This window comes from Saccopteryx leptura, chromosome 13 (genome assembly GCF_036850995.1).
Source record: "Saccopteryx leptura isolate mSacLep1 chromosome 13, mSacLep1_pri_phased_curated, whole genome shotgun sequence".
NCBI classification, from domain to species: domain Eukaryota; kingdom Metazoa; phylum Chordata; class Mammalia; order Chiroptera; family Emballonuridae; genus Saccopteryx; species Saccopteryx leptura.
In genome coordinates this window covers 1965155-1979889 of record NC_089515.1, presented here as the reverse complement: position 1 = coordinate 1979889, position 14735 = coordinate 1965155, and the positions used below count along the sequence as shown (strand labels likewise).

At 59.5% G+C, this 14735-nt stretch overlaps 1 protein-coding gene across 1 annotated transcript in view; it reads left to right on the top strand.

Annotated features, from left to right (window-relative positions):
* Positions 1 to 14735, top strand: part of JAKMIP3 (Janus kinase and microtubule interacting protein 3) — a 48629-nt gene that overhangs the window by 19795 nt on the left and 14099 nt on the right. The window contains exons 4-11 of the mRNA XM_066355268.1: positions 4890 to 5105; positions 6493 to 6612; positions 7563 to 7709; positions 8464 to 8592; positions 9875 to 9910; positions 10940 to 10999; positions 11574 to 11702; positions 13147 to 13275. Of these exons, the coding sequence (XP_066211365.1) occupies positions 4890 to 5105; positions 6493 to 6612; positions 7563 to 7709; positions 8464 to 8592; positions 9875 to 9910; positions 10940 to 10999; positions 11574 to 11702; positions 13147 to 13275 (966 nt within the window). The remainder of the gene's footprint in view (positions 1 to 4889; positions 5106 to 6492; positions 6613 to 7562; positions 7710 to 8463; positions 8593 to 9874; positions 9911 to 10939; positions 11000 to 11573; positions 11703 to 13146; positions 13276 to 14735) is intronic.

The window sequence follows — 14735 nt, the reverse complement described above, 5'->3', positions numbered from 1 at the left end:
TCAGGTCACACAGATGCTCATGTCCCTTTGAGCACCACTCCAACTGTGTCCCGCCCTGGCCAGGGAGCTCGGCTTGGTTACTGCTGAGTGCCCCTGGGCGTCCTCCTGTGCTGGGTGACCGCCATCCAACATCAAAGAGGTGCTTCTTCCTCCAAACACCTCTGTGATCCAACCAGTGGGTGAAGGGGCTCTGGCAGCTTTTAAGGGCTACGACTCGAGAAGGACCCAGGCCCAGGCTGCGGCTGCCCCCGAGGAGGACGCCAAGACAACACCAATGCGATTCTGGAAGGACCACAAGACCCGTGACTGTGCCAGGAACCTTGACTGAGCTTGGGGGGTGTCACCAGTGAGCGTGTGAACGGCCCTGGGAAGAAGCCATCCAAGAGGCTCCTCCGTGGCATAGAGGACATGCCGGGGCCAAGCGGGTGCAGAGCTGGCGAGCTGCTCTGAGCTGTGGTGGACAAGGCGACACAGGAGCTCCCCTGGGCGGTTCCCGAGGAGCCCACGATTGAGGAGTTGTCAGGGTGGAGAGAGAGGGAAACCACAGGAGAAGAAAGAGCGGAAGCCTCCCCAAGAAAACCCACAGTGAAGGGCTTAGCCGAAGCTTCTGCTGACCTCAGCCAGCTCCTTAAAAAGTTTGGAAGCTTAGGACCCCAACCCTGAAAGGCAGGGGTGTTCATGGCGTGCCATCTGCCTACAAGCAGTTCTATGATGAGAAAAGAAACAAGCCTAGCAAAGCCACTGCTGACGTGTTTCTGTGAAGAGCAGGTCCCCCTCCGGAAGAGCCTGCCGCAGGTCCTTCGGCAGACGTTGCAGGAGGAGGCCTTGTTGTCACAGGAGGTGGCGGCAGCTCCGTGGGTGGTATTGCCCCTGGGGACTGCCCAGTGGGACTGGGCGTGGAGGTGGACGTTGGTGATCTGGATCTTGCCCCGAGTAGGGCCTCAGCTAGTGTGTGTGTTTGCAGCTCAGTTTTTAACAAAAAAAAAATTTTAATTAAAATTTTAAAATAGGAAAATTATAGGCGGCTCACAAAAATGAAGGTGAAGTGATTAAAAAAAACTGAAGCATTTGATTTGTTTTTAATTAAACAAGATCATCAGAAAAGTGAACAAGTCAAAAAAAGTTGTTCGATTATGTAAATGAGATACAAAACCAACTTTTATTTCATTGGTGAAAATGCACTGCACCAAAAGCTGATAGGCCCTAGCTGGTTGGCTCAGTGGTAGAGCGTTGGCCTGGCATATGGAAGTCCCAGGTTCGATTCCCAGCCAGGGGACACGGGAGAAGCGCCCATCTGCTTCTCCACCCCTCCCCCTCTCCTTCCTCTCTGTCTCTCTCTTCCCCTCCCGCAGCCAAGGCTCCATTGGAGCAAAGTTGGCCCAGGCGCTGAGGATAGCTCTGTGGCCTCTGTCTCAGGTGCTAGAATGGCTCTGGTTGCAATGGAGCAACGGCCCAGATGGGCAAAGCATCGCCCCCTGGTGGGCGTGCCGGGTGGATCCCGGTCGGACCCATGCGGGAGTCTGTCTCTCTACCTCCTCACTTCTAACTTCAGAAAAATACAAAAAAAAAAAAAAAAAAAGGTTGAAAGCACTAGAGTATCTGCATGTTCCCTGATCCCATTTTTGTGAGCAGTGTAGAATAATACTGTAAAGAAGGAAAACATTTTTTACAGCCTCACAGTGTGTTTTAAGCGAAGCATTGTTACAAAGAGGTTGGAAAGTAAACTAAAAAGTTTATAAAGTAAAAAAGTTATAAGCTCAGTTGATTTATCATCAAAGGAAGAACGATACTTTTCATGAATTGAGTGTAGACTCAGTGTCCACGGCTGTGAAGTCTGCCGTCCAGCACAGCTGTGTCCTGCCCTTCACCTCACTCGCTGCTCCTGACCACGCAGAGCAGTGCCCTGTCCCGCCACAGGTGTGTTCCGGTAGGCTCCCCGCACAGAGGCTCTGTCTGTGTCTTTCACACCGTTGCTTACTGCACCTTTTCTGCGTGTCGACACGTTCAGCTACACAGACCCTCGCCGTGTGCTACAGCGGCCTGCAGCGTTGAGTGTGCTCACATGCTGTGCACACGTGTGTGGCCTCGGGGCAGCAGCCTGCATGTACCATGTGACCCGGGTGTGCAGTAGGCGGTGCTGTCCGGGTGTGTGGAAGTGCCTCCCGATGTTCACATGAAGACACAGTCGCCTCACGACGCGTTTCTCAGAATGTGTCCCTGGCCTGGCTGGGCAGCTCGGTGGGTTAGGGCATCAGCCCAAAGTGCAGAGGTTGCCGGTTTGATCCCTGGGCAGGGCACATGCGGGAGCAGCTTGATGTTCCTGTCTCTCTCTCTCTCTTGCTTGCTCTCCCTCTTCCTCTCTCACTGAAATCAATCAAAAAATAATAATAAGATAATGTTAAAAAAAAAAACAGAACGTGTCCCGGGGGTAGGCAGCAAGTGAAGATGTGGGGACGTGCCCGTGGCTGAGAACTCTCGGTGAGGACACTGTACACAGGAGACCAGGGTGGGGCTGCAGGACGACCCCTGGGAGACGTGTCACTGGGGCTGCAGGACGACCCCTGGGAGACATGTCACTGGGGCTACAGGACGACCCCTGGGAGACACTGTCACTGGGGCTACAGGACGACCCCTGGGAGACATGTCACTGGGGCTGCAGGACGACCCCTGGGAGACACTGTCACTGGGGCTACAGGACGACCCCTGGGAGACATGTCACTGGGGCTGCAGGATGACCCCTGGGAGACGTGTCACTGGGGCTGCAGGACGACCCCTGGGAGACATGTCACTGGGGCTGCAGGACGACCCCTGGGAGACACTGTCACTGGGGCTACAGGACGACCCCTGGGAGACATGTCACTGGGGCTGCAGGATGACCCCTGGGAGACGTGTCACTGGGGCTGCAGGACGACCCCTGGGAGACATTGTCACTGGGGCTACAGGACGACCCCTAGGAGACATGTCACTGGGGCTGCAGGACGACCCCTGGGAGACACTGTCACTGGGGCTACAGGACGACCCCTGGGAGACATGTCACTGGGGCTGCAGGATGACCCCTGGGAGACACTGTCACTGGGGCTACAGGACGACCCCTGGGAGACATGTCACTGGGGCTGCAGGACGACCCCTAGGAGACACTGTCACTGGGGCTACAGGACGACCCCTGGGAGACACTGTCACTGGGGCTGCAGGACGACCCCTAGGAGACACTGTCACTGGGGCTACAGGACGACCCCTGGGAGACATGTCACTGGGGCTACAGGACGACCCCTGGGAGACATGTCACTGGGGCTGCAGGACGAACCCCGGGAGACATGTCACTGGTTTTTTATTTTTATTTTTTATTTTTTTTGTATTTTTCTGAAGCTGGAAACGGGGAGAGACAGTCAGACAAACTCCCACATGTGCCCGACTGGGATCCACCCAGCACGCCCACCAGGGGCTATGCTCTGCCCACCAGGGGGCGATGCTCTGCCCCTCCGGGACATCACTCTGTTGCGACCAGAGCCACTCTAGCGCCTGGGGCAGAAGCCAAGGAGCCATCCCCAGCACCAGGGCCATCTTTGCTCCAATGGAGCCTCGCTGCAGGAGGGGAAGAGAGAGACAGAGAGGAAGGAGAGGGGGAGGGGTGGAGAAGCAGATGGGCGCTTCTCCTGTGTGCCCTGGCCGGGAATCGAACCCGGGACTTCTGCACGCCAGGCCGACGCTCTACCACTGAGCCAACAGGTCAGGGCCTGGTTTTTTAAAAAGGTTTTTCCATTGATTTGAGGGAGGGGGGGAGGGAGAGAGAGAGAGAGAGAGAGAGAGAGAAGCATCAACTCATTGTCTCACTTAGTTGTTGCATTTAGTTGTGCGCTCATCAGTCGCTTCTCACATGTGCCCCGACTGGGGGGTCAAAGCTGCGATGTCTGTGCTCTGGGGTGACGCTTTATCCACTGAGCCACCCGGCCAGGGGGGACACTGTCGTTGACTTTAAAGTGAGCCCCCCGTTATTAAGGAATCAAACCCTGCCCTTCCCTTTGTGGGCAGATCACGAAGCCCCAGCCCGGGTGATGGCCGGACTTGGCCGCCTTCTGCAACCCGTGCCGTTGACTCCCCAGGGAGGTCGGCTTCTGGTCCAAACCGTCCCACCTCTAGCTCACTGAGGTGGGATGTGTGAGCAGAGTCTGGTTTTCTGGTTTCCTGGCGCGAGAGAGGCGCCGTTTCCACAGCATGGGCGTGCGGGTGGAGGCGCCTGGTCGCAGGACATGGCGCGTAGTTACCTGGTTTCCTTCTCCGGCGGCTTTGTTTCCCTTGGCGACTGCGTTGCCGCGGCATTTCTGTGCCTTCCAGTAAATGGGAATTCAGCAGTTAAGGGTTTCTAGTATTCTGTTCGGGTCAGCGCTTGCCCACCCGTGTGAATTCTGTGATCTGGGCTCATTAGACGTCTCCTGGCTCTGCTTCCAAGCCGACTTCAGAAGATGGCTGATACATTAGCTCCCGGTAACCGTAACCAACCAGTACGCAGAGCAAGGCGATGTCCTGTCTGGCTCCGTTGCTTGGACATGAGTTTTAAATGGTCTTCTTGCAAATCCAGCGCCGTTTGTCATGACGATGCCCACAGCGCCCGCGTCTGTCTGAAGAGTGGGCAGTGGTGGGCTTGGCTCCATCCCCCCTCAGAGGGGGGTCAGCCTTCGGCTGTGGATGCACGTATGGCTGCCCGGAGGAGGGGCTGGGAGGCAGGTGGGGGGCGTTGAGAGCAGGATGGCTGCCATTCGGGGAGAGCGGGAAGGGCTGCCGCGCGGGGGGGGGGGGGGGGGCTCCTTCTGGCGCTGTGCGCCCCGCCTGTTGCTATGGTAACAGATCTGCACCCTGCCTGCCTGTGTGATTGTGTTCTGTTCTCCTTGTAGATGGAGGAGATAAAATTTAAGGACAGAGCAGTCTTCGTGCTGGAGAGAGAGTTAGGGGTTCAAGCTGGGCATGCTCAGAGACTGCAGCTGCAGAAAGAGGCTCTAGATGAGCAGCTGTCCCAGATCAAAGAGGCTGACCGGCACCTGGGCAGCCCCAGACGGGAACTTCCTTATGCCAGCGGTGCAGGAGACGCCTCAGACCACTCGGGAAGCCCTGTAAGCACCTCCCCGCTCCGCCCACCGGCCCAGAGAGCTGCGGAGACACAGCTGTGGCTGTGTGTCCCCGCCAGGCAGCCCCCCAGGGAGCCAGAGAGCTACAGCCCCCAGGGTGCCACCATGTCTGCAGCCCCGCCAGCCAGCCAGGACCTCGGCCCCTCAGCTGTCCGGCCTGACTGAGGGGCAGCGAGACTTGGTCCTCTTTCCTCCCTTGCTGACTCGGTGCATAGCCCTGCCCTCATGTGGGCCCCTGCTGTGGACCCGCCAGGCTTTGGGCTTCCCAGTGGGGCCCACCTGAGCTGCAGGGCCCCCAGGTTGCTAAGGGTCCCTGGTGCTGGCTGGTCCTGGCTCTTGTCCAGGGCCAGTGAGGCATGGTGGCTTCCCCCTCCATGCCATGGGCCTTGCCTTCTGCCGGGAAAGGCCACCTCCCTGCTCCTCTCATCCGAGATTCGACCCTCGTGCAGTGATCTGCCTCTCACGTCACCTGTCACCCACCCACCTGCTTTTCATGCGACCACGATGGCTTTCTGCCACTCCCTGGCCCGGGCCAAGAGCTGCCCGGCTGTGACACCATCCATCTCCTCATCACTGCTCCCTCATTCAGAGCCCTCTGGAGTGGTCTTGGGATGTCAGGGGGTGGGGTCTAAATTCCACGGGCCCCCCACGTGGGCCGCCTGGGTCGGCCTCGAGCCTCTCCTGCACCTGCTGAATGAGGAACCGTCCCTCCGTCCTCCTGGACAGGTCTTGGCTTTAGGACAGAACCGTGTGTGAGCCGAGCCAGCCCTAGGACAGTGGCATTTCCAGGATAGAAAGTGACATTTGATAATCCCATGACGCACGGCTGAACTGAATCAGACGGTGCCTGCCCTGGGCACGACACCCTGTGGATGGCGCGTATCCCCGAGGGGCTCAGACTGGTTCAAAATGTTTTCACTGAGTTTTTTGCCTGAAGGGTCAGTAGTTCCAAAGTGACCTTCCAGAAACAGAATCTGGGGGAACCAGCTCCTGAGAGCCTCGAGTCACGCACAGCACTATAGGAGGGAGGCGACTCCTTCCCGCAGCACGGGGCTGACCCTCCTGAGGTGCGGCGGCTGAGGAACACGTGGGCTGGTTCCGACGCTCTCTGGGCTCACTGCATGTGCATGCCCCCACCCTCCACATCTGCATTTCCTGGACATTTCTGCTCCTGCCTTCCGTCCCATCGCGCAGTTTGCCCGTGCCAGGCTGTGGTGCCCCAGCCCCCCAGGAGGGTGTCACCTGCCCACGACCCACCCGGGGCCTCAGCCGTGGCGAGGTAGAGGTCTCTGGTGTCCGTGGTGGGGTGGGACGGGCAGGGTCTGTACGTCTGGGTCTACGCACGGTTGTTTGCAGTTGGTTTGTGTTTCAGGAGCAGCAGTTGGATGAGAAGGATGCCCGGCGCTTCCAGCTTAAAATCGCAGAGCTTAGCGCCATCATCCGGAAACTCGAGGACCGGAATGCCTTGCTATCGGAAGAGCGGAATGAGCTGGTGAGCATAGCAGAGCAGGGCTGGGGTCGGTGGGTTCTTCTGGATCTGCTGACTTAGGGCTGCAGCACGGGGCTGGCGGGGAGCCAGGTGCCCACTTCCAAAACTCCTTGTGGGAAGGAGTGCTAGTAACTAGGGTGGGGCTTGTGTCGAAGCTTCTTGGCTATTTTCAATAAAACTTTATAAACAAAACCAGGTCGAGGGCCACATACAGCCTCAGAGGCTGGTTGGCTGATCCCGGCCCCGTATGATTGGATCGGTTCTTCACGTCATCTGAGACATGTGAGGGCCTCACCCTTTGGTGCTGCCATCCACGTGGGTCCTTGCAGCCCCAGAGGTTTCTGAGGGGCTTGTCCCCCCTCCACCCTGTGGGAGCTTCGCAAAGTGCCCAAGGGGTCCTAGTACCGCAGCTCCCACTGGACCCGACTATGACCCTCCACTGGTGCCAGAACTTGTTCTGCTCAGTTTGCTGACTCTGGGTGGTGACCTGCTGGTTCCCTGCCACAAACAAAATAACCGCCCTGGTGACCAATTTTTGTCTTTCTTTTTTTTTTTTCCTTCTCTTTTTTCCTTTTGTATTTTTCTGAAGTTGGAAACGGGGAGGCAGTCAGACAGACTCCCGTATGCACCAAACCGGGATCCACCCAGCATGCCCACCAGGGGACAATGCTCTGCCCATCTGGGGCGTTGCTCTGTTGCGACCAGAGCCATTCTAGCACCTGAGGCAGAGGTCATAGAGCCATCCTCAGTGCCTGGGCCAACTTTGCTCCAATGGAGCCTCGGCTGTGGGAGGGGAAGAGAGAGACAGAGAGGAAGGAGAGGGGGAGGGGTGGAGAAGCAGATGGGCGCTTTTCCTGAGTGCCCTGGCCGGGAATCGAACCCAGGACTTCCGCACGCCAGGCCAATGCTCTACCACTGAGCCAACTGGCCAGGGCCCAATTTTTGTTTTTCAGCTAAAGCGGCTGCGAGAAGCCGAGAGCCAGTACAAACCTCTGCTGGACAAGACCAAGCGCCTCACCCGCAAGAACGAGAGCCTGTCCCACAACTTACGTCGCATGGAGAACAAGCTCAAGTTTGTGACCCAGGAGAACCTAGAAATGGTAAGGGCCTGACACGCCCCTCAGCCTGGGCCCGGAAGTGCTACTGCCCGTGTAACCATGACAACTCATCTCAGCACGGGGTTTGCTCCAGCCTCTGGTCTCCTGTGGGAACAGGAGCTGCCACAAACCCGCTCTCTCTCCAGGGCCTTTGATACAGGTCTGGGGCTTGAGGGCAGGGTGTCACCCTCCTGGGGAGTGAAAGGGAGTAAGCCAGCTGGACACGAAACAGTCACCACCACCCCCCACTCTGAGCACCTCACAGAGGTGGTGGGAGCCCTAGACACTGGCTATGGGAGAGAAAAGAACGCACAGGCCAGGCACGGGGCGCAGACCAGGGGACCACAGGGGTTCCAGTCCTGCCGCTGGCACTAAGCAGAGTGTGGGGTGATTTGCTGGGGTCTTGCCTGTTCCTCTGGCCCCGAGGGTTCCAGGGGCCACAGTGAGAGTTTAGCCAAAGGGTCACTCAGGGATGTGGGGCTTGGCAGGACTGCCTTACACACTGGCCGGCTGCAGAGCCTCCTTCCTTCCTCCACTGTCACTATGGGAATGGCAGCGGGGTGTGCACTGCTGTGACGCCTCACACCATCTCTGCTGGGGAGCCAGGTTTCCCCACGGGCACTGAGCCAGGCGGCACGGCCCCGCCCCTGCTTCGGGGCTCGACCTGTTTCCCCAGGGTGCTCCAAGGGCCTGAGCAGAGAACAGGAGGTCAGGGCTCCCCCTCTGCCCTCGTGACGTGGTCCGGTTGGTTTTACAGAGACAAGGAGCCGGGGTCATCAGGAGACCCAGTTCCTTAAACGACCTGGATCAGAGAGACGAGAGAGAAGTTGACTTCTTGAGACTCCAAATTGTGGAGCAGCAGAACCTCATAGACGAGCTGTCCAAGGTGACCAGGCAACCGCCCGCCGGCTAGCCACTCCTCTCCCCCCCTGCTGCCCCCCCCCGCTACATTACACCCCAACTCTGGGCCCCTGGGACTGCCCCAGCGGAGCCCCGCAGGAAACGGGGGTGGTTTGTCTTCCTGGCCCCTCCCTGGGCTCATCTGGGGCTGGGTCCCTGCACTGTGGTCAGGCTGGGGGCGAGCCTCTCGGAAACTCTGTTTCCTCTCCTCATCGCTTTGGACCAGAGGTTTCAGGAGCCACGACACCACCAGTGTCAGGTTCTGGGCCACCATGACCACAGCCAGGGGCTTGAAACTGGAGCAACGTATGCCCTCACGGTTCTGGAGGCCAGAACCCAAAATCGAGATAATAACAGGACCGCGCCCCCTCTGAAGCGTGAGGGAGGGCGCTGCTGCTGGCCCTTGGCCCTGTCACTTTGGTCTCTGCCTGTCTTCCTGGGGCCTTCTTTCTGTCTTCTCTTAAACACTCGCCCACCCTAATTCAGGATGGCCTCATCTCAGGATCCCTAACTTAATCCCATCAGCAAAGACCCTATTTCCAAAGAAGGTCACAGTCCCAGATTCTGGGGACTAGCATGTGGACACATCTTTTTGGGGGGTCCCACCCAACCCTTGGTACTGCCCTGTCCCTGAGGCCCTGAAGCCCCTAGCACAGCTTAGCAAATTGTCCTTCATCAAACCCTCCTCAACTATCCTGATTCGGGGCACATTCTGCCTCTTGTTGGGACCCCGAGTGATTCCATGGTCAGATCGTTTCGGAACGAGCTGCCTTGGTCATTGTGTCCTCGGGCAGCAAGAGGGACAGCCAGGTGGCTGGGAGGGCGGACCTGCCTGGTTTCGACGACAAACGTTGAGGGGGACAGAGCAGTGCCCCCTGTCCCCACAGGCCGTGGGGTGGGACCTCACCCACGCAGCCCTCCCTGACCGTGCCTGAGACCCAAGCTCTTGTCCTGCCCGGTGGCACAGTGACCGTCAATCCCCACAGTTATAAGAGCTTACGGGGGGGGGGGGATTCAACACAAATGCACGTTATTACAGTTCCAAAAGGCCCGTTCACTCTGAACCGAGGGCTCCAGGTGCGTCTGCGGGTCACGGGGCCGCTAGGGGTTCCCAGCTGAGGGACAAGGGAAGGACCGTTAGGGCCGAGTAAGACCATCCCTCCCAGGGCAGTGGGGAGCCCCGCAATGCTGTGGTCAGGGAGAGGCAGACGGTTGGGGTCCCCGGGGGCAGGTCTGCGCTCTGATTCTCCAGACTTTTCTCTTCCTAGACCCTGGAAACGGCCGGCTACGTGAAGAGTGTGTTAGTAAGTATCACTTAGCCAACGTCTGTCCTCACACGCCTGCTTGACCTCCTGGTCCCTGGAACCTCGCCTGTGCCTGTGGCTCCTCCCAGGCCACACAGAGGTGGCCGTGCCAGCATCTGGTGGAGTTTGTGGCCACAGTGCTGCTTGCCTCGGGGCTCTGCCGTGGGGACCGAGAGCGCCCATCCGTCAGGGGACCGCATGTGCCCTGCTGGTGGGCGTTGGCGCCTGGCCCTGCTCACCACTGAGTTACTTATCCAAGCAGAGGTCAGAAGGCTCCCCTCTCTGGGGTCCTTCCCCCACCATGGGTTCCCCACCTCAGCCAGTGTGGACCCGTGGTCTGGGCCCGGTTGGTTCAGTCATAGTCACAAAAACGCAGCCTGGCTCCCTGGAGAGAAGCAGGTCACTGGTCTCCTCGCCTGTTCACGGGGTCCCTGTCCACCTGGGCGGGCTCCACTTCTGCGGACATCTGCTCAGAGCCCGCAGGGGGTGGGTGTGCCCGGCTGTCCTCTCGAGTCCCATTTCTGCATGGGTCCTCTAGTCCCCTGCACCCCACATGGGCCCCACCCCCGGCCACAGCTGCCAAGGATGCTGGGGGACACTGAGTGTGGGGAGCTGAGCCACCCCAACGGGCAGTCAGTCACTCCTTCGGCCCGAGGAGAAGAGCCGTCCACACCTGCAGGTTCCCCGAGTGGGCCGCGGGGCTCAGTGTGTTTATTGACATGGCAGGCAGGATGGCAGTCGAGGTCGTCTACGTCAGTGTTTTTCAACCACCAGTCCGCGGACCCGTGCCGGTCCAGGAAAGATCACAGACCCAATGGATATAGACTCTGTGATCTCTGTACAGCATCAGGGAGGTTAAATCTCCCACGGACCCGCATGAACTCTCTGGTGGACCGGCCGGTGGTTGAAAAACACTGGACTACATCCATTTCCATGACAACATGGGAACTTCACCTGTGTATTTGAAACGGATAGAGCTGTTCAATTACTCTCAAAAAAAAAAAAAATCTCTTCAACTGGTTTGTGCAGGAGCGCGACAAGCTTTTGAGGCTGCGGAAACAGAGGAAGAAGATGGCGAAGCTCCCCAAGGTGAGGAGAGGGGGTCAGCGGGGGTGCGCATCACACGCATGCGGCCCCAACCACCCAAGAGGGGCGGGTCTCTCCCTTTGGAAGCAGAAAGAAACGGGTTTTTTTGTTTCTAAAACAGTTGCTGTAAAATAACCGAAGCAGGGCCCAAAGTAAACACTCTGTTCATAATTTTAAAATTTTAAATCTAGCCTCATTTCTTTTAACTTTCCAAGAGGAGATAGGAAGTCATGACAATAATTAGGAGGGGGGGTGGTTAGCCATGGGACTCTGGTCTGCCTGCCTGGGACCCGGGGCCCTGGGGACCGCCCCCTGTAGGCCGCAGCTCCCGGGTCCACGGGGCCTCCCAGTGTTGTCCTTGGCAGATTAAGCCCTTTGCCAGCCCTGCTTCTAGAGTGACTGCACCACGCCCCCCTTGCCCCGAGGGTGGACGGCTGAGACGGAGCCTGGAGTGGGATGGGTTGCGGCCGTGCAGCTGGCCCACTGCTGGGCAGTGGAGGAGCTGGTTGCAGTGGCCTGGAGGTCCACGGGCTGGTGGCCGGCTGAGTGTGGACTAACGTCACCCCTTTGTCCAAAGCCGGTGGTCGTGGAGACCTTCTTCGGATACGATGAAGAGGCTTCCCTGGAATCCGACGGCTCTTCCGTATCCTACCAAACCGACAGGACGGACCAGACCCCGTGCACCCCAGATGACGACCTGGAGGAGGTAACGGGGCAGGCAGGGGCCGGGTCAGGGAGCTATTCCCCGCAGAGATGCCCAGGTGACCCTCCCTGGCCATGCCCCCCACAGCCCACGGTTTCTGCACCATGAAGCCACGTCCTGTTGCCGCTGCCCGGCTGCTGGCTGCCCTGTCCTTTGCGCTCACCCCCTGTCTGTCCCACGCTGTCTTGTGCTCCCTCTGCAGAGGTGCAGAGGGCAACCCCCTCAAGGGGTGCACATGTAGGGGAGATCTGAACCCCAGCCCAGAGTTGGCACCATCACCACGGGCACACACTGGGGTGTGCACGGGGCAGCAGAGGCTTTGTCCCAGAGAGAAACACCACCAGGGTGTCTCATTGCCGGTCCCTTCATCTGGAAGGATGCCACCTTCAGATCCAGGCAGCCTGTGCTGCTTAGTCCTGCCCCGGGGGCTAGGAGACAAGGAGTGGCCAGTGGCCCACAGCTGACAAGGCCCAGGGGGCCCTGAGGCCTTGGTGGGGTGGATTCCCCAGGCCATGGAGCTGCTTAGAGATCTCTGATAGGGCAGCACCGCTGCCGTCAGCAAGCCTCGGGGATCAGGATTGGGGAGCCTCGGGGGCGGGGGGAGCTGGACCCGGTTAGGTTTCTTGGGCCTGTCGCTCCCAGGCAGACCTCTGGCTTTTTTTTTCTTTTTTCTTTTTTTTCTGAAGTTGGAAACGGGGAGGCAGAGAGACAGACTCTCGCATGTGCCCAACCGGGATCCACCCGGCATGTCGACCAGGGGCCGATGCTCTGCCCACCTGGGGCGTCACTCTGTTGCAACTGGAGCCATTCTAGTGCCTGAGGCAGAGGCCACAGAGCCATCCTCAGCGCCCGGGCCAACTCTGCTCCAATGGAGCCTTGGCTGCGGAAGGGGAAGAGAGAGACAGAGAGGAAGGAGAGGGGGAGGGTGGAGAAACAGATGGGCTCTTCTCCTGTGTGCCCTGGCCGGGAATCGAACCCGGGGCTTCCACATGCCGGGCTGATGCTCTATCGCTGAGCCAACTGGCCAGGGCCTCTGGCTTGTTTTTTTGAGCAGTGAACCCTTTGGGGTCCAGTGTGGCCTCAAAAGGTAGCAGCAGCCACCTGCCCCCTCCAGGGCAGCTGAAGGAGGCCTTGGGGGTCTTGGTGCAGAAAGGGGCCTGGAGGGTGAGGCAGCTGGGGTGGGGGAAACATGGCCAGGCACCTCCAGCCCTTCACAGGGCCGGGCTCTTCTCCCGGCTAGCCTGGACACGTTGGGGCCGAGCGCAGCCTCTGGAGAGCCTGCCTGCTCAGGAAGGAGGGGCCCGGTCAGAGCTGGCCTGCGGGTGGAAGCCCAGCTGGGCCCTGGCTGCACCAGCCCCTCTGCCCTCCACCCCAGGGGCTCAGACGCCCCTCCCCAGGCCTCGGGGTGGAGGCGAGGCCCTGACGCTGTGTCTGTGCGCCTCTCCAGGGCATGGCCAAGGAGGAGACGGAGCTGAGGTTTCGGCAGCTGACCATGGAGTACCAGGCCCTGCAGCGTGCATACGCCTTGCTGCAGGAGCAGGTCGGAGGGACGCTGGATGCAGAGCGAGAAGTGAAGGTCTAACTGACTTCCACTCCACTGGGCACCTCCCCGCTTGACCCCCGGCCACGCAGGGACCCAGGCAGGATGACCCCACTTTCCCGCCCGGGGCCCTTCTCTCCTGCAGTCAGTGTGGCCCCGTGACGCGGGCCGAGGCAACTGAGAACCGGTGTTTGAGGAGCTGGTGAAAGCGGTCAGCTGTGCCGGGCTGTGGGGGGTCCCAGAGCCATGCTGGGCGCAGGTGGGCTGGGGAGCCTCTCGAGAGCGCGTTTGTCTTGCTCTGGGCCACCGTGGTGGCCACACGACCCAGGGCGCCTTGAAGGGGAAGCCACCTCCCTTGCCCAGCTGGGCGGGTGCTCCCAGGGAGCTGACCCTAACGGGGGCATGGAGGTGAGGGAGGGCCGGCACTGAGCTCAGATTTCGCAATTTGCTGAGACTCCTCCTTCATCCAACACACACGAAGCTCAGCTGCTGCTTCCACTGCTTCCTATGCCCAGAGCAGAGGGGTGTCCCTGTCCGGCTCCTGCCCCCTGGTGACCGGGGCTGGGAGTGCCCACGTCTGTGGCCCACCACCTGGGTCAGGTGGGAATTCGGGGCTGGTGGGAGCTCTCCGCTGGCTGCCAGGGGAGGAGTGGTCAGGGCCCCCACCGCGCCCTACCTGAAGCCCACTCCCACCCCTCTGCCTCTCCCGGGGCTGCTGCAGGAGCTGTGGTGGTGAGGGGCAGGGTGACAGGCTGTGTCCCTTGGAGGAAGGGCCTTCCTGAGCCTGTGGCTCCGGGCTCCGGGGTGGGAGCCGCTCTGCTCCCCCAGCCACACTGCCGGCCAGAGGCTGTCGGCCAATGATGTTGGGATTTAGGGTAGCCAGCTGGGCGGAGCGTGGAGCCCAGGGGACCCGGGGCAGTGTTGACAAGCCCCCTCCGGAGCAGCCTCAGGAGCCACGGGCCTCCCTCCTTCACCCGTGACTCCCCCGTGACTCCCCGGGGACTCACTTAGCTAGCACGTAGCTGGCTCTCCTCCTCTGGCCTCTCTGGGCTTTGCAGTGAGGGCACCTGTAAACCCACAGAAGACGCTCACCTGCCCAGGGGGCGACGCCCCCTCCTCTGGCCTGAAATGGAGAGATGGAAACAGAAAGGCTGTTTTCTGCCAAACCGGGAACTTGAAGTATTCCCTCCTAGACTGTTTTGGGCCAAACTGGCCAAGCACCTTCTTGGCAGCGGGAGTGATGCAGCTGCTGTGACCACTTGCAAGTGGGAAGAGGAACCTTTTCTGTTTTTGATTGAGGACCACAGAAAACAGTCACCACCACCTAGAGGTCTTTGCTTAGGGAGTGAAAATGCCCAAGTTGTATTTTTTTATTTTTTATTTTTCCAAAGTGAGAAGCAGAGGGGAGGCAGACAGACAGACTCCCGCATGTGCCTGACCGAGATCCACCCGACATGCCCACCAGGGGTGATGCTCTGCCTGTCTGGGGCGTTGCT